Source organism: Schistocerca cancellata, chromosome 1 (assembly GCF_023864275.1).
Source record: "Schistocerca cancellata isolate TAMUIC-IGC-003103 chromosome 1, iqSchCanc2.1, whole genome shotgun sequence".
Taxonomy (NCBI): domain Eukaryota; kingdom Metazoa; phylum Arthropoda; class Insecta; order Orthoptera; family Acrididae; genus Schistocerca; species Schistocerca cancellata.
This window is the reverse complement of record NC_064626.1, coordinates 319,574,838-319,600,579: the sequence shown is the minus strand read 5'-3', so window position 1 is coordinate 319,600,579 and position 25,742 is coordinate 319,574,838. Positions and strand designations below refer to the sequence as shown.

General features: G+C 41.2%; 1 protein-coding gene across 2 annotated transcripts in view; it reads right to left on the bottom strand.

Moving 5' to 3' along the window:
* LOC126173005 (DNA helicase MCM8-like) overlaps nucleotides 1-25,742 on the bottom strand; it is a 195,180-nt gene that overhangs the window by 160,429 nt on the left and 9,009 nt on the right. For both annotated transcript variants that reach the window (XM_049920923.1, XM_049920922.1), the window contains exon 2: nucleotides 10,729-10,872. In XM_049920923.1, the coding sequence (XP_049776880.1) occupies nucleotides 10,729-10,872 (144 nt within the window). The remainder of the gene's footprint in view (nucleotides 1-10,728; nucleotides 10,873-25,742) is intronic.

Here is a 25,742-nt window from a genome sequence, read left to right as displayed (position 1 = left end):
ACTGATTGCATTTCCCCAGTATTCCAATAATAAACTGAAGTCTGGAAACTGCCGTGCCCTATGCATGACTGGGTCTATGTGATCATTCCATTTCATGTCCCTGCAAAGTATTACAAGCAGGTATTTGTATGACTTTGCCGATTTCAACTGTGACTTGTTGATATTGGATTCATAGCATACTTCAGTTTTTCGTTTTTTGAAGGGTAAATTTTACATTTCTGAACATTTAAAGCAAGTTATCATTGTGTGCACCACGTTGATATTTTAGCAATACCTCAACGAATATTTAGGCGGCTTCTTTCACACAGTCCTTCATTATAGATAATTGCATCGGCTGCTAAAATATATGACTACTATTAATACTGTTTTTGAAGTAATAAATACAAACATGAACGGCAAGGGTCTCAACACACTTCTTGGTATACACCCGAATTTACATCAACATCTCTTAATGACTTTCCATCCAAGATAGCTTGCTGCACTTTCGCTAACAAAAACTCCTCAATCCAGTCACAAATTTCACTTTATACCCCATAGGATCATACTTTTGATAATAAGCATAGGTGTGGTACTGAGTCACATGCTTTCCGGAAATTGAGGAACACTGCATCTAGCTGACTGCCCTTTATTTTTGGCTTTCAGTATTCATATGAAAAAAGTGTGAGCTAGTTTTCACAGGATCAATGTTTTCGAAATCTGTGCTGGTTGGCATGGAGAAGGTCAGAACTTGGAGGTACCTCTTTATGTTTGAGCTCAGAATGTGTTCCAAGATACAACAAATTTATGTGAAGGATGTTATATGGTAGTTTTGTGGATCATTTCTGTACCCTTCTTGTAGATGAATGTGGCTATGCTTCCTTCCAATTACAGGGCACCGTTTCTTTGGTAAGCAGGATCTATGACAGATTACAGTTAACAGGGGGGGGGGGGGGGGCTAATTCAGCCCCAATATAAATTCTGATAGGGATTCCATCGGGCCTTGGGGCTTTGTTCAGTTTTAACGAGTAGATAAACTCTTTACTGACTGCAAATGTTAAGCATACAGTTTCTCATAGAACAGGAGGCAAATTGTTTTATGAAACAAAATTGTATAGAATAGCACGATCAGTTGTTAATGTTAGGAACAAGCATGGAAATAATTTGTTTTGACATCAGATATACCACATGACACCAGAAAATTAATTTTCGTTTGAATGTGACATGTAATTTTCTTATAAGAAGTTCGATTTTCTACTTTTTGATCACATGAACGCTTACATATTTGCTGTAACGTCTTCCAGATGCTTTAAGATGTAGTATACATTATGTGAACAAAAGTATCTGGACACCCCCAAAAACATGTAACTGTACAGTTATATGTATTTTGACTCAAATTATTTTCCTATTACATTTACAATAGCATTGGTTTAGAAAATGTGGCAAATTAGTATTAAACTTCTTGGTTCATCATCTTCTAATTTAATTTTCCATTGTATCAGTGCATCATCATTAGCTCAATTGTTTGCAGAGTTATCAGCCCACATCAAAAACTCTTCAAGAACAAAACAACATTTATTATTTACATGAAGCAAAAAATGATAGTTGTTTCAAAAAATGCCACACACATACATCAAGAAAGGTTAATCCCATTCAGAGACCAGCTACAAAGTGTGATTACAGAAGTGAATGAAAATCCCAGTGTAAGAGTCAAGTGTTTCCAGGAAATATGATTTAAAAAAAATATTGATTATTTTCCCATTTCAAATAACAATGACACAACTGAAACCGAGTTATTCCAGAAGGTGAAAATGAGTAACTAGCAAACTCACTGGAGTGTATAGCAAATGGGGATTTGGACCAACAAAAGTGTAAGATGCTACAAAATGAATGTGACTGAAAACAACATTTATATTCCTTTTATCAATAAATGACCATGAGAAGACTGGTTCTAAAACTTTAAGAAATGACAGTGAAGAAACCAGAGCCCCTAATAAACACAGAAGAAATATCACAAATGGTCCATCTATAATTTACAGCTTTTATAGTCTGTTTAAAGACAAAATGGAGTGACTTGGTATAAAAGATGATCCAAAACATATTTACAGTCTGGGCAAGGCCAATTTGTGCTTAGACCCATCTAAAACAAAAGAAAGATGCAAAGGAAGTTGAAATAAGGCTTTTAAATTTATCACCAGAGGGCAGACATTCATCGGCATTGAAAGAACAAATGGAAGTTGTTGCAAAATCCTTGCAGGGTTTTGGGCCAATAAAGACAGTCAGTCAGTCGGTCAATACCACCCATCTTAAAGCCACTTATGACATGAAATAACTCTACAGTAATGTCAAAAAAGTATTGCAATGAGCTGTTTAAAATTTAGAAACATTAAATTGCAATTCTGAAATGCTATTTCCATTTTAAATACTCATTATCTCATAACTGCTAATGATTACTCCAATATAGTGTTCTGACAATATACATTTTGTCTTTCAAGTACCCCAGTCTGTACTCACAACAGTCCCTTAAATCACCCAGGAAGCAGTTGTCGGAAAATTAAAATGAGAATGTCTGTGGTTTACCAATTCCATGGGCTAATATGCAGACATCTTTCTATTTTTTATTTATTATTTTATGAGAGATAATAGTGTGAAAATTTCTCCAGATTATGGTTAGTCACGCAACAATATCACACAAAGAAGTATCAAAAAAACAAAGTATCAGAATTATAACGAAACTCACACTTTTATCTGAAAATTACACCATATTGCCCTAATAAGATAGATATTTTGCTAAAGATGAGTATGGAACTAAGTAATGGAATAATTATCAGTATTGGCAGAAGTCTGATCCCCCTTCTTGGGTGATGCTGGCTGGGCTAGCATCTGCTACCTGCTGGATCTCTTTGGGCTGCTCCTGACCTCTGTCCAATTGACTCTCCTTATGGAGCTGAAATGGCCTATTTCGTGTGTCACTGGCTATTTTGAAAAAAAGGTGCTTCAAAAACCAACTAGGGAGAACTAACTGTTGGACAGCGGGAGCCATTTGCCCAAACCGGCAGTGTGTTCTTGATTGCAACATCCTATCAATAATAGATTGTGTCCTATTTTCATTACATCCATTTATTTCTCCATGTAAGTGAAAGTGTAGCTCACTTCCTGTTGCAGTTGCAGCTGTGCTTTACACTGTATAGCTTCAGCATGTCATTTTCCATTCTTACGGTTTCAAAAGTTTAAAATTTGCACATTTTTACCTCACTTCTACTACAGGTCATCATGATAGGTAGGAAACAAATAACAGAAAAGGATGAGAAAACGCACACAACAGAAAAGGAAGAACTCCTCCAGTACATCTACAACTTACACCACAACTTAGACAAAAGATTGACAGATGCAGAGAAACCACCAGCAACAGCAGATGATCCTCACATACCAACAGTTCTTCCAACAAAAGGACCACCTCCAAGCAGACAGCAAAATGCAAAGCAGGAGGGTAAGTTAATGGAGACAAACCAGCAGTTCACTTAGTAAGCAGCTTCACAACATGTCTATAGAAAAGCTACATACCACCATATTCGAAAAAAGCTAAAACAATCTTAACCTACAAGGAGGACAGCATTTTCTTACTAACTCTCACCAACAAGATTCTCATGAAGATAATGTCTATGTGTATCACAGACGTCTTTGAGAAGAACAAGTAGGATTCTGATGAGGATTAAGCACAATAAACCAACATTAACTCTTTGAACAAAGTTACCAACAAAATAAATGAACACAAAATGGCACTTTGTTTAGCCTTCATCAACTTTGACGAGCTATTGATTCAATCAGCCATTCAACAGTTATAAATTGTATGTTAACAGGGGCAGAACAAACCCCCTATCAAGATTATCCATGACATCTACAACATATCAACAACATTCATCTTTGTTAGGTAGTCCGTCAACATATTTTTCATCAGAAGAGAAATAAAGCAAGTAAACCTAGTATCGCCAAAATTATTTATGGCCGTGCTGGAAATGGCAGCATCCAAGATCAACTGGAAAGAGAGAGAGTTCAGAATTCTGGGGAAGATCTATGCTGCATAAATGGTGCTCTGCTCCTACCTAAAAACAAGAGGAACTGCAAACTCTGGTTTCTAGCCTTGAAGAAAAATGTGACATGATTGGGCTTAAGGTAAACATCTTGAAAACAAGTTTCACTAATTCAGCAGGGAATGAAAACATGATGTCTGGCACAAAGGCTCTAGAGAGTTGAAGGATATGTATTTACCTAGGTCAGCTCCTGAATGACAGAGGTAATATAAAGCCCAAAATATTTTACTTCCCAAAACAAGGATGGTAGGCATTTGGAGGAAACTTAGAACAAATATGCCAGTAGACTTGAAAAGATGCTTTTGGCCAGTGTGTTCTTCCCATTTTAACTTATACCTGTATAATGTGGACACTAAGGAAATTGCAAAAGGTAAATTGATAAATACATGGAGTGTTATAACGTCAAGTTTAACACATATATTTCAGAACGACACAACACATATAAGTCACAGAGTAAGTTGACAAGCAAGACATGTGTACACATTAGCAATCGAATGAGCACTGAGTCCCAGTCTAGCGGCCGCTGCTTGGCTGGCCGCTTAGGTGGCGCAGCTGCTGCATGGCTGGCAGACAGCGCCGCACGTAGAGGACGCGCGTAATTGTGCGGCGGTGCTTTGAATGATCAGCGAGTCACAACACTTTTCCCCCCTTTGAAATTGTGGCACTGGTCTTGATGGAGGTGTCCTGGAGATGGCTAACGTCCATAGGCATTGTTTGACTCGCCGTAAAGTCTCGAGGAGGAGGCTTCCCGTACGGACGGAAGTGTCCCCGATGATAACGGGTCGAGATGACAGGAGACGTAGGGGTCGAATCTGCTGGGGCCCCATGCACCAATCTGCCCGTTACGGCAGGTCCAGTTGATATGACAGGAGACATGGGCGATGTGTCGGCGTCCGTTGGAGGAGGAGGCGAGTAGATTTGCTCTGACAGAGGATGGACATCCGGTTCCTGCATGGGCACGTCTCCTGGTGGCGGCCGTTCTTGTGCTGGCATCGCAATGACGGTGAGAGGGCTGCGTTGTGAGTATTGAGAGATGCCAAGATCCCGAGCGTCAGGTGGTGTAGTGGCATTCAGAACAGGCGTTGCTGGCACACGAGGCCGAAGCTGATCCGAATGACGCACTGCAACACCCGTGTCCGTCTGGAATTCATACAGGTGTCTGTCACGGTGTCTTAAGATGCGGCCCAGGCTCCATTTTGGCCACCTGCCATATCCCCGTACCCAGACGAGGTCGTCGGTGGTGAACCAGCCAAGTGAAGGCACCCGCGGCCGTGAGGTGGAAGGCCGCAGAAGATGAAGGAGCGTGCGGGGCTGTCGGCCATGTAAGAGCTCAGCCGGGCTGTGGTCACCCATGGGGGTGAAACGGTAAGACGCTAGAAACTGGAGAAGCGCATCATCAGCAGCAGAAGAAGTCAGAAGTTTCTGCATCTGATCCTTAAATGTGCGGACCAGTCGTTCAGCCTCACCATTGGATTGTGGATGGAACGGCGGGGCGGTGACATGCATAACGCCGTGACGAGCACAAAAATCCGCAAATTCGGAAGAGGCAAATTGCGGACCATTATCAGTAACAAGAGTAGAGGGGAGGCCTTCCAAAGAAAAAATGCAGGCGAGAGCACTGGTGGTTGCCGCGGTGGTAGGTGACGTGCAACGGACAATGAAAGGAAAGGAAAGTAGGTGTCAATTACGAGGAGCCAATAAGTACCTAAAAAGGGTCCCGCAAAGTCAGCATGAATACGCTCCCAGGGCTTCTCAGGCGAAGGCCACGGTGACAAAGATGACTTCGGGGCAGCGGCCTGTGATGCACAAGGGCTGCAGGCAGGGACCACGTGTGCTATTTCAGACCAGTACACATGACGGCGCACCAGAGATTCTGTGCGAGACACACCCCAGTGCCCTTGGTGAAGGAGGCGCAAGACCAAAGCACCCCAAGATGCAGGTACCACAACACGCGGCGAAGCATTGTCAGTGGAGAGGAGGATAACACCATCCCTAGCCGTGAGGCGGTAGCGCAAAGCGTAGTAGTTCCGCAACGGTCAGAAGTCTTAGCGGACGGGCGATCTGGCCAACCCTTCTGAATACAGCGTAAAACCTGGGAGAGGGTAGGGTCAGAACCCGTAGCAGCCGCCAGCCTGTCCCCAGTGATGGGGAACCCGTCCGCAACCCGCTGCTCGGCAACATCCAGGTGGAAACACAAAAGTTCGTCCCTATCTAATGCCTGATCAGGACCCACGGGAAGGCGAGACAGAGCATCAGCATTCGCATGTTGAGCTGTTGGCCAGAAATGAATCTCATAATTGAAACGAGACAAGTAAAGAGCCCAACGCTGGATGCGGTGAGCAGCCTTGTCGGGAAGTGACGTTGATGGATGAAACAAGGAAACAAGTGGTTTGTGATCCGTAACAAGATGAAATTTTGAGCCATAGAGAAAAACACCAAACTTATGAAGAGCATAAATAATTGCCAAAGCTTCTTTCTCAATTTGAGAATACTTTTGTTGGGCATCCGTGAGCGTTTTGGAGGCATAAACAATGGGTTGTTCCGAACCGTCAGAAAAACGGTGCGCAAGGACTGCACCGACCCCGTATGGAGAGGCGTCCGTGGCAAGAACAAGATGTTGGCCAGGTCGATATGTAGCCAGGCACGGGGCCTGTTTCAGCATAGTCGCGGACCAGAGAAAAGGCACGTTTTTATGCAACAGGCGATGCAACGGCTGAGCCACCGAAGCCGCAGATGGTAAAAACGTGTGATAGTATGCTGTTTTCCCCAAGAAGGCCTGCAGTTCCTTAACAGATGTGGGGCAAGGAAGGGCATCGATCGCAGCGACATTTGCTGAAGCGGACGAATACCATCCCGAGAGAGTTGAAACCCCAAGTACGTGATAGATGCCTGAAAAAATTGATTTCTGAAGATTACACTTAAGACATGAAAAAGTGTGCGGAGATTTTGAAGATGTTCTTCAGTGGTGGAGCCAGTGACAACAATGTTGTCCATGTAATTGATACACCCAGGAACAGGGAGCAATAATTGTTCCAAGAATCGCTGAAAGAGAGCAGTGGCACTAGCAACCCCGAATGGCAAGCGTTGGTATTGATAGAGGCCGAAAGGCGTGTTAAGGACCAGAAACTGCCGGGAAGCAGCGTCGAGAGGAAGTTGATGATAAGCTTCTGACAGGTCAATTTTAGAAAAATACTGGCCTCCAGCAAGTTTAGTGAACAGTTCTTCAGGACGGGGCATAGAGTAAGTGTCTATGAAGCATTGAGCATTTACAGTGGCTTTGAAATCGCCACAGAGACGAATATCACCATTTGGCTTAGCAATGAGAACGACAGGAGAGGACCACTCACTGGAAGTGACAGGAAGCAAGACCCGGAGGTAGTGAGACGATCCAACTCCCGTTTTACCCGATCACGAAGGGCCACAGGAATGGGCCGAGCCCGAAAAAACTTAGGCCGAGCAGTGGGTTTGAGCGTGATATGAGCTTCAAAGTCATTTGCACGGCCTAACCCAGGAGAAAAAAGGGACGAAAATGTCGTCGACAAGGAATCCAGTTGAGCATAAGAAATAGCATCAGAGACAATATTGACAGAGTCATCTATGGAGAACCCAAAAATGCGAAAGGAATCGAAACCAAAAAGATTTTCTGCATTGCTCTGGTCGACCACAAATATGGGAACAGTGCGAATGATGGATTTGTAAGATACCTCAGCATTAAACTGTCCCAAGAGAGAAATCATCTGTTTATTGTACGTCCGTAATTGCCGAGTGACAGGTGACAGGAGTGGAGAACCCAACTGAAGATACGTCTGAGAATTAATTATAGTGGCAGCAGAACCGGTATTCATTTGCATGCGAACATCTCGTCCAAGGATCTGGACAGTGAGGAATAACTTCCCTGAAAGGGAAGAAGTGCAATTGACAGACAACACAGAATCAGAATCAGCGTCATGTTCATGAACATCATGTATGCGGTCGGATTTGCAAACGGAAGATACATGACCTTTCTTTTTGCAATTGTGACACACAGCCCAACGTTGGGGACAATCCTCGCGTGAATGTTTCGTAAAACACTGCGGACATGAAGGAAGTTGCCGGGGGTTTTGCTGCAGTTTCTTAGCGGGTTGTTTACGGCTAGACCGAGGCTGTGCGTGGGAGCGCACTGCGGCCACGTCGGGCGGCGGGGACGCGCCGCACGCGTTGTCAACAGTGCACAGAGGTTGTATTTCCACGACATCACCCCACGCCTCTATTTGCGCCCCAGCGGCGCGAGAAATTTCAGAAGACTGCGCAATGGAGAGAACTTCATCTGGAGTCGGATTCGCCAGCTGAAGGGCACGTGTGGTGTGCCTCAAGGCTCCGTTTTGGGCCCACTGCTTTTCCTCATCTTTATTAATGATCTTCCTCTTTGTTCTGAGACAAACAGCAAATTTACCCTGTTTGCCGATGATACCACAATTCTAATTGACGATTTGACTGATCATGATCTTGAAAAAACTACAAATACTGTTTTTAATGACATCTTAAATTGGTTCTCCTCAAATGGTCTCTCGCTCAATGCAGATAAAACTCATTATATGAGGTTCCATACATCACAAAGTAATCCCGATGAAATTAACATAAAATGTAGAGATCAACCAATACAGAAAGTTGAAGACACAAAATTCCTGGGTGCTTACATAGACAGTGAATGTAATTGGTCAGTTCACATTCTTCATCTATGTAAAAAACTTAGCTCGGCAACATTTGCATTATGGGTAATTTCTTCAGTGGCTGAAGTTGACACTATTAAGGTTGCCTACTTTGGCTACTTCCACTCATTGATGTCATATGCTATCATATTCTGGGGGAACCAACCACTTGCAAAAAAAGTTTTCACCATCCAAAAAAAAAGCAATCAGAATAATGTGTGGGGTCCATCAAAGACACTCTTGCAGGCACTTGTTTCGGAAGATAGGTATCCTAACAACTGCCTCACAGTATATTTTTTCCTTGCTCACCTTTGTGTGCAAAAATTATTCCATCTACCAAGACAACAGTAAATTCCATGGTTATAACACGAAAAACAAAAACAATCTACATTTAGAAATGAAACGTCTCACTCTGGTACAAAAAGGAGTTTACTACTCCAGCATTAAGCTGTTCAATGCTCTACCACTATATCAAATGTGTTCATACAGAACTGCCAAAATTTAAACAAGTTCTCAAAGATTACCTGACAGAGAAATCTTATTATACTGTGGATGAATACCTGAAAGAAAATGTATACCATCACTAAACTTATTGTGTCTAGAAGTAGTTCAATTGATTTTATTGTGCATTTGGGCATTAGCGCACTTTTTGTAACAACAGATTGGCTGTACATGTATTTACTCTTGTAGGCCTAATATCTGATTTAACTTTGTGCTCTTATCTTTAACCTTTATTTGAAACTCCTTTTTCTGTCAAATGGTAATTATATCTAGCTGACATTGTATCTGTTACTGTATTTATAGTATGTCATACTTAAACTATGTACAATTTGCCATTGAATTGCCCTTGTATTTATTGTAAGTTTAAATTGAAACCTGTACAATTTGACACGTTCCATATCCTTGTGATTGACTCACTAACTGGATCTACGGAACAAGAAATAAATAAATAAATAAATAAAATAAATAAATAAATAAAGATGCAGGATTCCATCCTCGTCGCCAATTGTTATAACGTCAAGTTTAACACATATATTTCAGAACGACACAACACATATAAGTCACAGAGTAAGTTGACAAGCAAGATGTGTGTAAACGTTAGCAATCGAATGAGCACTGAGTCCCAGTCTAGCGGCCGCTGCTCGGCTGGCCGCTTAGGTGGTTCAGCTGCTGCATGGCTGGCAGACAGCGCCGCACGTAGAGGACGCGTGTAATTGTGTGGCAGCGCTTTGAATGATCGGTGAGTCACAACATGGAGAGGCATGGGAAGATCAATCTTGGCATAAAGTGAAGAGCTCACAAAGTCCGTAATGTCATACAAGGTATGGAAATGAAAATGCACAGAATATGCTGCAGGAAGAGATGATGGAAGGGGACGAAAGCAGTCTTCAAGTGGAGCCAGGAGAGAGGGAGGCCATCAGATCATTGGGATATGGGTCACAGAAAAATTGGGTTCAACTTGCAGAAGACTGCTCGAGAACGACACAAGTGGTGTGAATGAAGAAATTTCTGCCCGACTTAAAGTCGCATCTTCCAAGTGATTGAAATAAGTGCATATTACTGCTACTGCTACTGCTACTACTACTACTACTACTACTACTACTATTAAACTATCGAGACATTTGTGTTGACACAAGTCACATCCATAGTAATAAATTAGCAAGAATTATTCTACTTTGAAAAAATCTGTTGCTTCCTCAATTACATTAAACACCTTCGTCTATCTCCTGTTTACAGCAAAATATTTACATGACTATGTTCGTATTTATCACAGAGTAATAGTTATCTGTATGTCATAAGAATAGAGGCTTCCTTACAATAAGCACTGTTGCCTGACATGCAGTTACCAGGAGTCTTTAGTTCTAAAACAACCAGTAAGCTTGATTCCCATCAAGAGCTGAAATTTACAATTTAAATTATCACATTACTATTTAGGCAATAAAGAATAACTGATAATTGTATTATAGCATTACCTTCCTGTGGAAGATACTGCTTCCACCCAACATATGGAGTAGGCACAGTGTCAAATATGTCTTTAACACTTGGTTGACTAGTTTGAGACTGTTGTGGAGAATCCTGCACATGAGAACTTGCTGGTTTAGTCGAATGTCCCATGCCTGCAAAAAGAAGAAATAAAATTTTGATATATATGGGGTGCCAGTGCTCACTGATCACTTCAACATGTGGCACTGCTACCATAATATAAACTGCTCAGGAAAGTTACCCACCACTTGCATACCCGTTAACGTGTAGACATAGATTTAAGAGGTAGAAGGAATGAAAGAATATGTCTTATGAAACAAAATAAATAAATAAATATCTTCACCCTGCAATAAAAACAAAGCAGTAACAAAATTAAAGGTAGACTGTTAGAAACTGCACATCTTCGCACATATGCGACATCAAAATTTGTTACTTGATACCATTTAATACTCCATACTTTGCAACAGGCTGTCTACAAAGTGGTCAAGAAATTACTGTTCAAACTTGCATTCCTGGGACAATATATCGCAAATCTCAATTGGTCCAAAAAGAGCTTAATTGGTTTCATGTCCACAGTTAGCCCAAGTAATTCCATTTGAGTGGTTCCTACATCGTAGAGGAAAATGGTTATGATATGGGCACAATTTATCTTGTTCACTATCATCTTGAAAGATGAATCCATTGCAAAAATGTTGACAGTAGGGCTTATAAATAAAAAATCAAATAGGGGTAATGTAGGAGTTGGTTTAAAAATGAATAAAACAAATAGGAATGTGGATAAGCTGCTATGAACAGCATAGTGAACACATTATTGTAGCCAAGATAGACACTAAGTACACACCTGCCACAGTAGTAATAGTTTACAAGCCAACTAGCTCCGCAGATGACTAAGAGATTGAAGAAAAATTGATGTGATATAAGAAATTATTCAGATAGTTAAAGGAGACAAAAATTTAATAGTCATGGGGAACTGGAATTCGATAGTAGGAAAAGCAAGAGAAGGAAAAGTAGTAGGTGAATATGGACTGGGAGTAAGGAACGAATGAGGAAGCCACCTGGTAGAATTCTGCACAGAGCATAACCTAATCATAGTGAACACTTGGTTTAAGAATCATGAAAGAAGATTGTCAATGTGGATGAGGCCTGGAGACACTGGAAGGTTTCAGATTGATTATATAATGACAGAGAGATTCAGGAAACAGATTTTAAATTGCAAGACATTTCCAGGGGGAAATGTGGAATCTGACCACAATCTATTGGTTATGACCTGTAGATTAAAACTGAAGAAACTGCAAAAAGATGGAAATTTAAGGAGATGGGACCTGGATAAACTGAAAGAACCAGAGGTTGTACAGAGTTTCAGGAAGAGCATAAGGGAACAATTGACAGGAATTGGGGAAAGAAATACAGTAGAAGAAGAATGGGTAGCTTTGAGAGCTGAAATAGTGAAGGCAGCAGAGGATCAATCAGGTAAAAAAGACGAGGGCTAGTAGAAATTCATGAGTAACAGAAGAGAGATTGAATTAAATCGATGAAAGGAGAAAATATAAAAATGCAGTAAATGAAGCAGGTGAAAAGGAATACAAACATCTCAAGAATGAGATCGACAGGAAGTGCAAAATGGCTAAGCAGGTATGGCTAGAGAACAAATGTAAGGATGTAGAAGCATGTATCACTAGAGGTAAGATAGAAACTGCCTACAAGAAAATTAAAAAGACCTTTGAGAAAAGAGAAACATCTGTATGAATATCAAGAACTCAGATGGAAAACCAGTCCTAAGCGAAGAAGGAAAAGCAGAAAGGTGGAAGGAGTAAATCGAGGGTTTATACAAGGGAGATGTACTTGAGGCAAATATTACGTAACTGAAGAGGACGTAGACAAATGTGAAATGGGAAATATGATACTGCATGAAGAATCTGACAAGAGCACTGTAACACCTAAGTCAAAACAAGGCCCCTGGAGTAGACAACATTCCATTAGAAATATTGATAGCCTTGGGAAAGGAGGCACGCGAAATACCCTAAAACTTCAAGAAGACTATAATAATTCCAATCCCTAAGAAAGCTGGTATTGACAGGTGTGAAAATCACCGAACTACCAGTTTAATAAGTCACGGCTGCAAAATATTAACGCGAATTCTTTAGACGAATGGAAAAACTGGTAGAAGCCGACCTCGGGGACGATCAGTTTGGATTCCATGGAAATGTTGAACACACGAGGCAATACTGACCCTACAACTTATCTTAGAAGACAGATTAAGGAAAGGCAAACTTACATTTCTAGAATTTGTAGACTCAGAGAAAGCTTTTGGCAATGTTGACTGGAATACTCTCTTTCAAATTCTGAAGGTGGCAGGTGTAAAATACAGAGAGCAAAAGGCTATTTACAATTTGTACATAAACCAGATGGTAGTTATAAAGAGTGGAAGGGTATGAAAGGGAAGCAGTGGTTGAGAATGGAATGAGACAGGACTGTAGCCTATCCCCAATGTTATTCAATATGTACCTTATACCATCAGTAAAGGAAATCAAAGAAAAATTTGGAGTCAGAATTAAAGTTCAAGGAGAAGAAATACAAACTTCGAGGTTTGACAAAGACGTTGTAATTCTGTCAGAAACAGCAAAGGACTTGGAAGAGCAGTTGAACGGAAGAGATGGTGTCTTGAAAGGAGGATATAAGGTGAACATCAACAAGAGTAAAACGAGGATAATGGAATGTAGTCGAATTATATCAGTTGATGCTGAGGGAATTAGAATAGGAAATGACACACTTAGTGTAGTAGAAGAGTTTTGCTATTTGGGGAGCAAAATCACTGCTGATGATTGAAGTAGAGAGGACATAAATTGTAGACTGGCTACGGCAAGCAAAGCATTTCTGAAGAAGAGAAATTTGTTATTATCAAGTATAGATTTAAGTGTCAGGAAGTCCTTTTTGAAAGTATTTGTATGTAGTGTAGCCATGTATGGAAGTGAAACATGGACAATAATAATTTAAACAAAAAGAAAATAGAAACTTTCGAAATATGGTGCTACAGAAGAATGCTGAAGATTAGATGGGTAGATCACATAACTAATGAGGAGGTACTGAACAGAATTGGGGACAAAAGGAATTTGTGGCATAACATGACTAGAATAAGGGACCAGTTAATAGGACACATTGTAAGGGATCAAGGGACCACCAATTTAGTAGTGGAGGGAAGCGTGGAGTGTAAAAATCGTAGAGGGAGACCAAGAGATGAATACACTAAGCAGATTCAGAAGGATGTAGGTTGCAGTAAGTACTGGGAGATGAAGAAGCTTGCACAGGATAGAGTAGCATGGAGAGCTGCATCAAACCAGTATCTGGACTGAAGACCACAACAACAACAACAACAACAACAACAACCAACAGGGCTAGACAACAGGTTGTGGGATCCTGTCCTGATACAGCACAGTCCTTGCTTTACCCTTCATAGCAATGGGAGGTGTCAATCATCCACACACGATATAAGCTGGTACTGGTCATACACTTCTCTGATGATCACCAATTGTCAGACAGCACAAAAATGCTGAAACATCTGCCAATCTTCCACTTCAGAAGGAGGTCTATTTTTCCCTGCACTCTTGCCACACCGTGATGGTGTTGATGGAGATTTGGGGGGGGGGGGGGGGAGGGTTGAATAGTATTGCTGCATCCTTTGAGAAATGCAGAGGCTGAACAGGGTACACAAAGTGCATTGATCCATTCACGATTGGAGACAGCATGAGTTCTACTGAACTGCACCAAAAATTTAGGTCTACTTTTGCATCCTTTCCAAGAAAAGGTGGCTGCCTGTAGGCCTAGTGATTTATGTAATCAAAAGGGTACTGGGAAAGAGAGTTCTGATAAAAAACCACAATCTACATCAAGTCAAGAGACTCTCTATTACCCCAATCAGTTGTTTGAGTTCACCATACAAAAACGTTTCACCACTGAACTCAATAGTTGTGTGCAAAGAAAAAAATAAATCTAAGTATTATCACATCATTTTGTCTATAACATGTGGAACATAACAGGTAAAAGTCTGGATCAGAGCCAGTAGCATACTTATGTGTTTCGTGCAACAATCTTGTCAGCACTTTCCATGAACTGAAAACAGCACTGAACCAATGTGATTTACATGTCCTGTTGAGGTAGTACTTTTATTTAATATAAAAAGGAAACAGGCAGAAACTACAAGGATTCTCAGAAAATAATACTGAAAGTTCAAACATAAAAAAAGCCAAATATATCCCAGCCTGGCCCAAGGATTTGGACCCAACAAATGAATCCTGGTCCTGACTTCCCCCACATCAGAAAAATCATCACTCAAAACCATCACATATAAAAACTTTGCTGTCTGAAACAGATACCCAGGCTGCTAAACAGCAGCTTGTAACTCAATACAAAACTCAAATGAATTTGTACGCGTCACAAGGTTAGTAGGAAAAATTTATCGGTATTTTGTTTTAGTGATGGAGCTCTGAAGAGAGCTACATAGAAATGATGGACATTCTTAAATTACTTATTGCTTCAAGTGTTTTCGGATAGGATTTGCATGCATAGGATTTGGCATGTTAATCAGTAATTGAAGTATGTATGGAACTCAAACAAGAGCTGCAAAAAATAGATGCTATCTCTGACAATATTGTTGTTGCATTTTGATCATGTTACAAGCACACAAAACTATCTCCATGGCTAAGGAAAAGGTACAGAAAGCTGGTTGAGTTTTTTGGGGATAATTTAAGTGTATATCAAAGAATAGGCAAAAGGGAAATGGAGGTGGTGTCTCTGTTTGCAATAGTAAAAAATCTGAAATCCAATCAGATAGAAATTGAAGATGCATGTGAGATTGGTTGGGCAAGACTCAGTATCACAGGTGGGCATAAAATAACTGGATCCCATCAGACTCATCTCCTGATGTAATCGAAAACTTCTGAGAAAACTTCAGAGAAAACCTCAGTTCACTTGTACACAAGTTCCCCCAATCATACTGCAATCATCGGTGGAGACTTTAATCATCCAACAATTAATTGGGAAAATTACGGTTTTGTTAGTGGTGGGTGTGATAAGACATCCTGTGAAATTTTACTAGATGCCTTCTCTGAACACTTCTAGAACAGATAGTGAGGATTCTGTCAGAGACAGCAAAGGACTTGGAAGAGCAGTTGAACGGAATGGATGGTGTCTTGAAGGGAGGATATAAGATGAACATCAACAAAAGCAAAACGAGGATAATGGAATGTAGTCGAATTAAGTCGGGTGATGTTGAGAGTATTAGATTAGGAAATGAGACACTTAAGGTAGTAAAGGAGTTTTGCTATTTGGGGAGCAAAATAACTGATGATGGTCGAAGTAGAGAGGATATAAAATGTAGACTGGCAATGGCAAGGAAAGCGTTTCTGAAGAAGAGAAATTTGTTAACATCGAGTATAGATTTAAGTGTCAGAAAGTCATTTCTGAAAGTATTTGTATGGAGTGTAGCCATGTATAGAAGTGAAACATGGACGGTAAATAGTTTGGACAAGAAAGAATAGAAGCTTTTGAAATGTGGTGCTACAGAAGAATGCTGAAGATTAGATGGGTAGATCACATAACTAACGAAGTATTGAATAGGATTGGGGAGAAGAGAAGTTTGTGGCACAACTTGACCAGAAGAAGGGATCGGCTGGTAGGACATGTTCTGAGGCATCAAGGGATCACCAATTTAGTACTGGAGGGCAGCGTGGAGGGCAAAAATCGTAGGGGGAGACCAAGAGATGAATACACTAAGCAGATTCAGAAGGATGTAGGTTGCAGTAGGTACTGGGAGATGAAGAAGCTTGCACAGGATAGAGTAGCATGGAGAGCTGCATCAAACCAGTCTCAGGACTGAAGACCACAACGACAACAGTGAGGAACCCCACTCATGATGGAAATACACTCCTGGAAATTGAAATAAGAACACCGTGAATTCATTGTCCCAGGAAGGGGAAACTTTATTGACACATTCCTGGGGTCAGATACATCACATGATCACACTGACAGAACCACAGGCACATAGACACAGGCAACAGAGCATGCTCAATGTCGGCACTAGTACAGTGTATATCCACCTTTCGCAGCAATGCAGGCTGCTATTCTCCCATGGAGACGACCGTAGAGATGCTGGATGTAGTCCTGTGGAATGGCTTGCCATGCCATTTCCACCTGGCGCCTCAGTTGGACCAGCGTTCGTGCTGGACGTGCAGACCGCGTGAGACGACGCTTCATCCAGTCCCAAACATGCTCAATGGGGGACAGATCCGGAGATCTTGCTGGCCAGGGTAGTTGACTTACACCTTCTAGAGCATGTTGGGTGGCACGGGATACATGCGGACGTGCATTATCCTGTTGGAACAGCAACTTCCCTTGCCGGTCTAGGAATGGTAGAACGATGGGTTCTATGACGGTTTGGATGTACCGTGCACTATTCAGTGACCCCTCGACGATCACCAGTGGTGTACGGCCAGTGTAGGAGATCGCTCCCCACACCATGATGCCGGGTGTTGGCCCTGTGTGCCTCGGTCGTATGCAGTCCTGATTGTGGCGCTCACCTGCACGGCGCCAAACACGCATACGACCATCATTGGCACCAAGGCAGAAGTGACTCTCATCGCTGAAGACGACACGTCTCCATTCGCCCTCCATTCACGCCTGTCGCGACACCACTGGAGGCGGGCTGCACGATGTTGGGGCGTGAGCGGAAGACGGCCTAACGGTGTGCGGGACCGTAGCCCAGCTTCATGGAGACGGTTGCGAATGGTCCTCGCCGATACCCCAGGAGCAACAGTGTCCCTAATTTGCTGGGAAGTGGCGGTGCGGTCCCCTACGGCACTGCGTAGGATCCTACGGTCTTGGCGTGCATCCGTGCGTCGCTGCGGTCCGGTCTTTAACACTGGTAGCATGCCGCGACAGCGTGGACGTGAACCGTATGTGCAGTTGACGGACTTTGAGCGAGGGCTTATAGTGGGCATGCGGGAGGCCGGGTGGACGTACCGCCGAATTGCTCAACACGTGGGGCGTGAGGTCTCCACAGTACATCAATGTTGTCGCCAGTGGTCGGCGGAAGGTGCACGTGCCCGTCGACCACTGGCGACAACATTGATGTACTGTGGAGACCTCACGCCCCACGTGTTGAGCAATTCGGCGGTACGTCCACCCGGCCTCCCGCATGCCCACTATAAGCCCTCGCTCAAAGTCCGTCAGCTGCACATACGGTTCACGTCCACGCTGTCACGGCATGCTACCAGTGTTAAAGACTGTGATGGAGCTCCGTATGCCACGGCAAACTGGCTGACACTGACGGCGGCGGTGCACAAATGCTGCGCAGCTAGCGCCATTCGACGGCCAACACCGCGGTTCCTGGTGTGTCCGCTGTGCCGTGCGTGTGATCATTGCTTGTACAGCCCTCTCGCAGTGTCCGGAGCAAGTATGGTGGGTCTGACACACCGGTGTCAATGTGTTCTTTTTTCCATTTCCAGGAGCGTATATTGGATCTAATGGCAACAAATAGACCTGGCCTCTTTGAGGATGTCCACACCGAAACTGGTATCAGTGACCATGACGTGATTGTGGCAACAATGATTACCAAAGAACAAAAGACACATAAACAAGCAGAATGATATATATGTTCAGTAATCTAGATAAAAATTCAGTAGTGTCATACCTCAATGAGAAACTTGAAACTTTCAGCTCAGGTCAGGAGCATGTAGAGGAACTCTGGCTCCAGTTTAAAAGAATAGTTTACCAAGAACTGGATAGATATGTACCCAGTAGAACAGTTAATAACAGGACAGTACCTCCATAGAATACAGCCACTGTAATGAAACTTCTAAAGAAACAGTGATTACTGCATAACAGGTGTTCAATAAAGTGTAGGGCTGTAGACAGAGAGATGCTGAATGAAACGTGTTTGGTTGCTAAGATATCAATGCATGGTGACTTCAGTGACTATCACAGCAGAATATTGTCAAATGACATTTCACAAAATCAAAGAATTCTGGTCTTATGTAAAGACTGTTAGCGGCATTAGTTAGTGTACAGTCCCTAGCAAATGAGACAGGAACAGAAATTGAGGGTAGCAAAACAAAAGCTGAACTCTGGTTTCAAATGTTCCTTTACAAAGGAAAATGCAGAACTGCCCCAATTTACGTCATCTTTTCTGCGGTATGAAGATTAAATAAGTATTGGTGTCAGTGGTGTTGAGAAAAAGTGGAAATGGGATATTCCCTGTAAAGTAGGACACACAATGTTTAAAAGTTTAAAATTTGGTACTTTTTGTATAATTTTTGAAAAGCCGGGACTTTTTACTGTATGGCGTCAATGGCACCAATGGTTTGTGGCCCATTATTGCTTTCCATCCATAATTTTAGCCATTTTTATAATGCCATATGTTTTTCACATGAGAGTGTGAATTATTGGAGACTTTGGACCTTCATTTCAACGAATTGGCAGGTAAGAATTAGCATATCATTATTTATATTACTGTTACATACCCTAATGTATTGCATAAAGAGTATAAAACTGAAGTAGGTAAATTATAGGTTAGGATAAATAATATAGTACAACAGTGTAAACTTTCATGTAACATGAGTCACTTTCATGTGATTAAGTTCTTATACCAAGAGAGATATTAGAGATAACTTTATTTTGTTCAGTAATTTACTGCTTAGTGTGAATGTGTAACTAATAGCCCTTCTAAACATTTCCCAATTTCAACCAATTTCGTAAAAACAGAAAATTAAATGTGTAACATGAGTGACCTAATCTGAGTCACAGTTGTATTATTTTAAGGTTACAAGAAGAGGATGCCCATAGTAGCAGTAGAAAGACAAGAGTAGAAGGTGGGAAAAGTTTAAGTGTGAAGGAAAATTTGAAAAATTTGAGAAGCAGCATCTGGAAGAAGCTAGAAAAAGCCAGCAGAAGCAGAAACAAAAGTTTCTACAGTTGAGTCAACATAAAGTGGGTTTGTCACCATATAAGTCACATAGTGCTCTGGATAAAGCCATGGCTTGAGTGCTGCAATTGCTTAGATTAGCAAGGTACTGCGTAAAATGTGCCTTAGGAATAAGATGTCCCAAATTTTTAACACGAGTCACAACATAAATTACATTCTTGTTCTTTAATTTTAATGCTCTTCCCTGCTTAAATAACACTGCTAAGATCTTTTCCTGAATAACACAATCTGTAACGATGTTTTACACAAGAAAATATCAGTTTATAGATTGATAAAAAGTCATCATAATAAAACACTGATTTCAAAATGTAACACGAGTCACCATGGAATCTCCCAAACTGTTAAAACTGAACACAGCTTCAGACCCCGATGGAATCCCTGTCAAATTCTGTACTGAATTTACGGCTGAGTTAGCTCCTCTTGTCACTATAACCTATCGTAGATCCCTTGAACAAAAAATCAAGGCCAGTTCTTGAAAATAGGCACAGGTCATACCTAGGGACAAGAAGGGTAGTACAAATGATCCACAAAACTAATGAGGTATCTTAAACAGAATGACCACCTCAATGCCAATCAGCATAGTTTTCGAAAACACTGATCGCGTGAACCCCAACATCGATATGCATTCTTCTTGGTACTCTAAGCATTAACTTTGGCTGTTCTGCCATATTCAAGTCAGTTCTTTGCGATCCTTGTATGTGTTAAGGTTAATAAATGTACTACTGCTAAATGGGTGTGATTATTGGTGCAACCAAACCAAACTCCCTCCTCAAATGAATAAGAGATTTCTGATGTTTTCATTGCACCAGCATCAAGCTACTGCTGCACTCCAATCGCTGACCAAGATTTTGAAATTTCTTAAAAACGAGAAGCAGGGTCATTCCATGTCAAGTGTCCCAGTTTAGATGATGATCCCAGCTCAACCATCTTCAATTTTGATTAAATTTGTATAGGATGTACCTGAGGGCCCTACATGAACTTATGCAAAGTTTCAGGCTCACCTGTAACTTGGTTGAGGTGTCAGTGCCATTTTCGTGAGGACCACTTTTACAGAGACCGAAAAGTCGTGAAGAAATTGTCAAGTTTGGCATTCCACTGTTCCTAATGTAAAAGAGCTAGACTCTTGCTTCTGGGTATAGTGGTACAACTTTGTGTGCTCTACACACAAATGTTGCAAGTAGAGTTCAGATAGCAATGCATTTGGCATGATCTCAGTTCACAGTTGGCAACAAATCATCATGCCATGAGAAATCTGCCCCATAGTTTAACGAGGCATAAGTACTGGAGAAAGTGCACTATGGACCTGGTGTTTTGCTAAACTACTGTCTGTCTGGGTGTTGAGCATGTCACAAATTTTGGCCTGGCTTGTGTGTTTAATTACTGCACTGCCATCCTGAAAAATTGCTAAAAAACATGAATATATCAAAATATACCCGTATTCAAAGTCATGTATCTCAAAATGGACACCTATCACATTAGATTCATTAACACCATTCAATAGAGCACATTTCATTCTATTAGAAAAACTTATTTTCATTTTGGTGTCTCTTTGGGTAAGGTGCAAAAATGTCGGCTAAAATTTGGAATTTTGTTGATTAAGTCTTCATTATTTAAATATTCATTTTGCTGTTTATTCAGTGATTTTAAACCTGTTTATTAATTTTATTTATTTTCTTTATTTAGGACTCAACAATTTGAGTTTAGTGTCTGAAGCATATCAGGTTGTTGCTAAAATGGAAGAACAAGATCAAGTTAATGTATGCCGTTTTGTAAATACTGATTCCCCATGCCATTTAACGACATACAGTGCCTTAAAAGGACTGAAAGCTGTAAAGCAACTTTCCTGAGAAGAACAAGAATTACTTACTAGACGGAATGGTTTACACTCTACTGAAAATACTCAACTATGTTTCCATCATGAAGCTTTACTCTTAAAAAGATTTGAATTTTTGCAATCATGCTGCAACCCATTTGGCAAGAAAAACCACACTGCACGAAAAAGCTTGTGGTCAATCAACATAGAAACAGCTAACCTACTAAAAAGGATAACCATGTCTGATGTTAAACCAGGCCAAAAAATGTGCCCTTCCTGTCGAAAAGAATTTGATACACTGAAATATTCACAAATGGACATTACATATCAGTCAGATGAAGATGATGAGTCTAATGTTGGTCACAATTTGAACACAAGTTTAACATCTGTTGGAATATCACCATTAAAATTTCAACGACTTGGTGCAAGGGATACAAAAGGATATGCAAAGTGCAAAATACATCAAGTTGAAGGTGCAAATACTAAGAAAATTGATCCCAGTGAATTGGAGCAACCATCCACAAGCAAGCAATGCTTGACTTGGTCCGATTACATTGAGCTGATCCAAGAATTGAAAGAAAAATTACAAATATCAAATAATAAGATGGTCTATCAAAAAGGCTATGGAAGAATTTTGTGTTTCAGAAAGAATGGTAAGGAAGGCTAGAAAGTTAAAAGCTGAACAGGGAATATTGGCACAGCCCAAAGGTAAATGTGGCAAAAAGCTTTCTGAGGATGTGAAGGCAAGAGTCATAGAACATTTTTTATGATGAAGAATTTAGTCAGATTTGTCCAGGAGAAAGGACTGTATTACTGTTCAGATAGATGGAGAAAAGGTTAAAAAACAGAAATTCTTATTACTGAGCAACTCAAAAGAAATATTTGTTGCGTAACGCAATAAAAATGGACCCGAAATTGGAGTTTCCAAATTTTGTGAATTAAGGCCAAAGTGGTGTGTGACTGTAGGCACAGCTGGTTCACATTCAGTTTGTCTCTGCACAATTCATCATAATGTTAAACTAATGTTGGTATATGGCCCAATAAAAAAAGATTACAAAATTTTACTGAGCAAAATTGTCTGTAATTTGGAAACAAAGCATTGCATGCTTCATCGCTGTGAAGTATGTCCAGGAACAAAAACTCTAAATGAATATTTGGAAAGTGCTTTTGCAGATATTGATCCTGAGGATAGAATTCAGTTCAAACAATGGACTCACGCTGATAGAGATACACTTGAAACCAGAGAAATGACAGTTGAAGAATTCATTGAACTATTAGTTACAAAACTGTTGGCCCTTTCTACTCACCACATCACAGCAAGCATTTGCAGTTCACTAAAGAAGGTCTCAGACCAGGAGAATTGATTATATTAATGGATTTAGCAGAAAATTACTCCTTTATTGTCCAAGACGCAGTGCACGGATTCCATTGGGAAAATAGTCAAGCAACAATACATCCATTTGCCATTTACTACAAAGGTAATGAAGACCTAAGGAGTGTCAGCTACTGCATAATCAGTGATTGCCTCCGACATGACACAGTTGCAGTGCATGTGTTTTTAACGTGCTTGATCAAATCCCTTAAGAGCATTTTTAAGAAATTAAGCATATTCATTATTTTAGTGATGGTTCTGCAGCACCATACAAAAATTTTAAGAGCTTCCTAAATCATTGCGATCATCAGAAAGATTTTGGCATTACTGCAGCATGGAATTTTTTTGGAACAAGCAATGGGAAATCACCATGTGACGGAATTGGGGGCACAGTTAAGCATTTAGTAGCAAGAGCTAGCCTTCAATGCCCAATTGACAACCAAATCTTAACACCAAATGACATGTTTGAATATTGCAAAATAAATAAATAAATAAATAAAAAATAAAAATTAAAATAAATTAAAAAAATTAAAAAGAAATAAGAAAATAAAATAATAATAATAATAATAATAATAAAAATAATGTTCGTGGCATTGAATTTATTTATATTAAAAATGAAATTATTAAAGATGCAAAAATTGATCAAGAGAAACATTTTGAGGATGGATGTACAGTGTCTGGCACAAGATTCACAGAGTATCAAATGATACATTGTCCTTTATATAGCAAATGTTAACCGACATGCTAAAGTTGCTACTAAACATGTTGCCATTAATGAACTACAGCATGGCCAGTGTGTTGCTTGCGTTTATGATGGAAAATGGTGGATAGGAAATATCTGTGAAGTATCATGTGAAGAAAAAGATGCCTTGATTAATTTCATGCATCCTCACGGAGCTGCTCAATCATTTCATTGGCCTACTAGAAGAGACATAAGCTGGATCTCAGAATAATAGATAATTGCAGTCATACCAGCCCCAGCTGCTTCAATGATGGGGCAGCAATACACTTTGCCGGAAGCAATAGTTTTGGACATCAGAAATAAAATTAAAACATTTAACAATTGAAGAATTCTGTATTACGGCTTGGGAACCACAGAGAGACCAAAAAAAGGCTTGGGAACATACTAGATACCCACATTCAGACTTGGGAACCTGCTAGATATTCGCATTCCGGCTTGGGAACCTGCTAGACATCCACTTTCAGGCTTGGGAACCTGCAGTAAAGAAACCCACCCGTGGCTGACCTTGCATGGCTATCGCGCGTGGCCCCTCGGTGATGGGGTTACCAGTCTTAAGATTGGTAGTAGCATAGCCACCATGGACCAACGCAAGTATTTTCCGAATTACCAAAAAAGTCAATAGTTTAGGCGAATTTTTTTCACCTTACCAAAGAGACACCAAAATGAAAATAAGTTTTTCTAATAGAATGAAATGTGCTCTGTTGAATGGCGTTAATGAATGTAATTTGAAAGGTGTCCATTTTGAGATACATGACTTTGAACACGGGTATATTTTGATACATTCATGTTTTTTCGCAAATTTACAGGATGGTAGCGCAGTAATTAAACACACAAGCCAGGCCAAAATTTGTGACATACTCAACACCCAGACAGACAGTAGTTTGGCAAAACACCAGATCCATAGCGCACTTTCCCCACTACTTATGCCTCGTTAAACTATGGGGCAGATTTCTCATGGCATGATGATTTGTTGCCAACTGTGAACTGAGATCATGCCAAATGCATTGCTATCTGAACTCTACTTGCAACATTTGTGTGTAGAGCACACAAAGTTGTACCACTATACCTAGAAGCAAGAGTCTAGCTCTTTTACATTAGGAACAGTGGAATGCCAAACTTGACAATTTCTTCACGACTTTTCGGTCTCTGTAAAAGTGGTCCTCACGAAAATGGCACTGACACCTCAACCAAGTTACAGGTGAGCCTGAAACTTTGCATAAGTTCATGTAGGGCCCTCAGGTACATCCTATACAAATTTAATCAAAATTGAAGATGGTTGAGCTGGGATCATCATCTAAACTGGGACACTTGACATGGAATGACCCTGCTTCTCGTTTTTAAGAAATTTCAGAATCTCAGTCAGCGGTGGTGGTGGTGGTTAGTGTTTAACGTCCCGTCGACAACGAGGTCATTAGAGACGGAGCGCAAGCTAGGGTTAGGGAAGGATTGGGAAGGAAATCGGCCGTGCCCTTTCAAAGGATCCATCCCGGCATTTGCCTGAAACGATTTAGGGAAATCACAGAAAACCTAAATCAGGATGGCCGGAGACGGGATCTCAGTCAGCGATTGGAATGCAGGAGTTAACGCTTAGAGTCCCAACATGAATGCATATCGATGTTGGTGTCGATTTCATCAGCGCCACATAGCCCCCCCCCCCCCCCTTGTAGTACGGAGTACTCTTGAGAGGCCAGGGGGGGGGGGGGGGGGGGACTATGGCATCGGTAAGGTTGGTCCGTGGGAGCCGTACCACGGTCAGCTCGACAGCATCGTCTGGGAGCTGTGTGGGTAGATGTCGCGAAGGAAGGTTCGGCCACCGAACCTGGGAGTCATTGAAGCAAGCCGGGCGTTGTACTGGGCATGCTGGTCGTGTGGAGACAGGTAGGCCGGCAGTTTGCGGGTGGAACGGAGCGACGATGATGATGTCTCCGGTGAGCGTGGCGAACACACGAAGCATGTCCAGGTCAACATCGGGAAGGAGGGGAACACATTTCACCAGGTGGCAGGGAATGGGGGAGGTTGTGTCATGAGCACTGGATGAAGAGAAACATACGACGAACAGTGTATAATCGTGCAGTATTATTGAGATGTCGTAGATTATGTCCA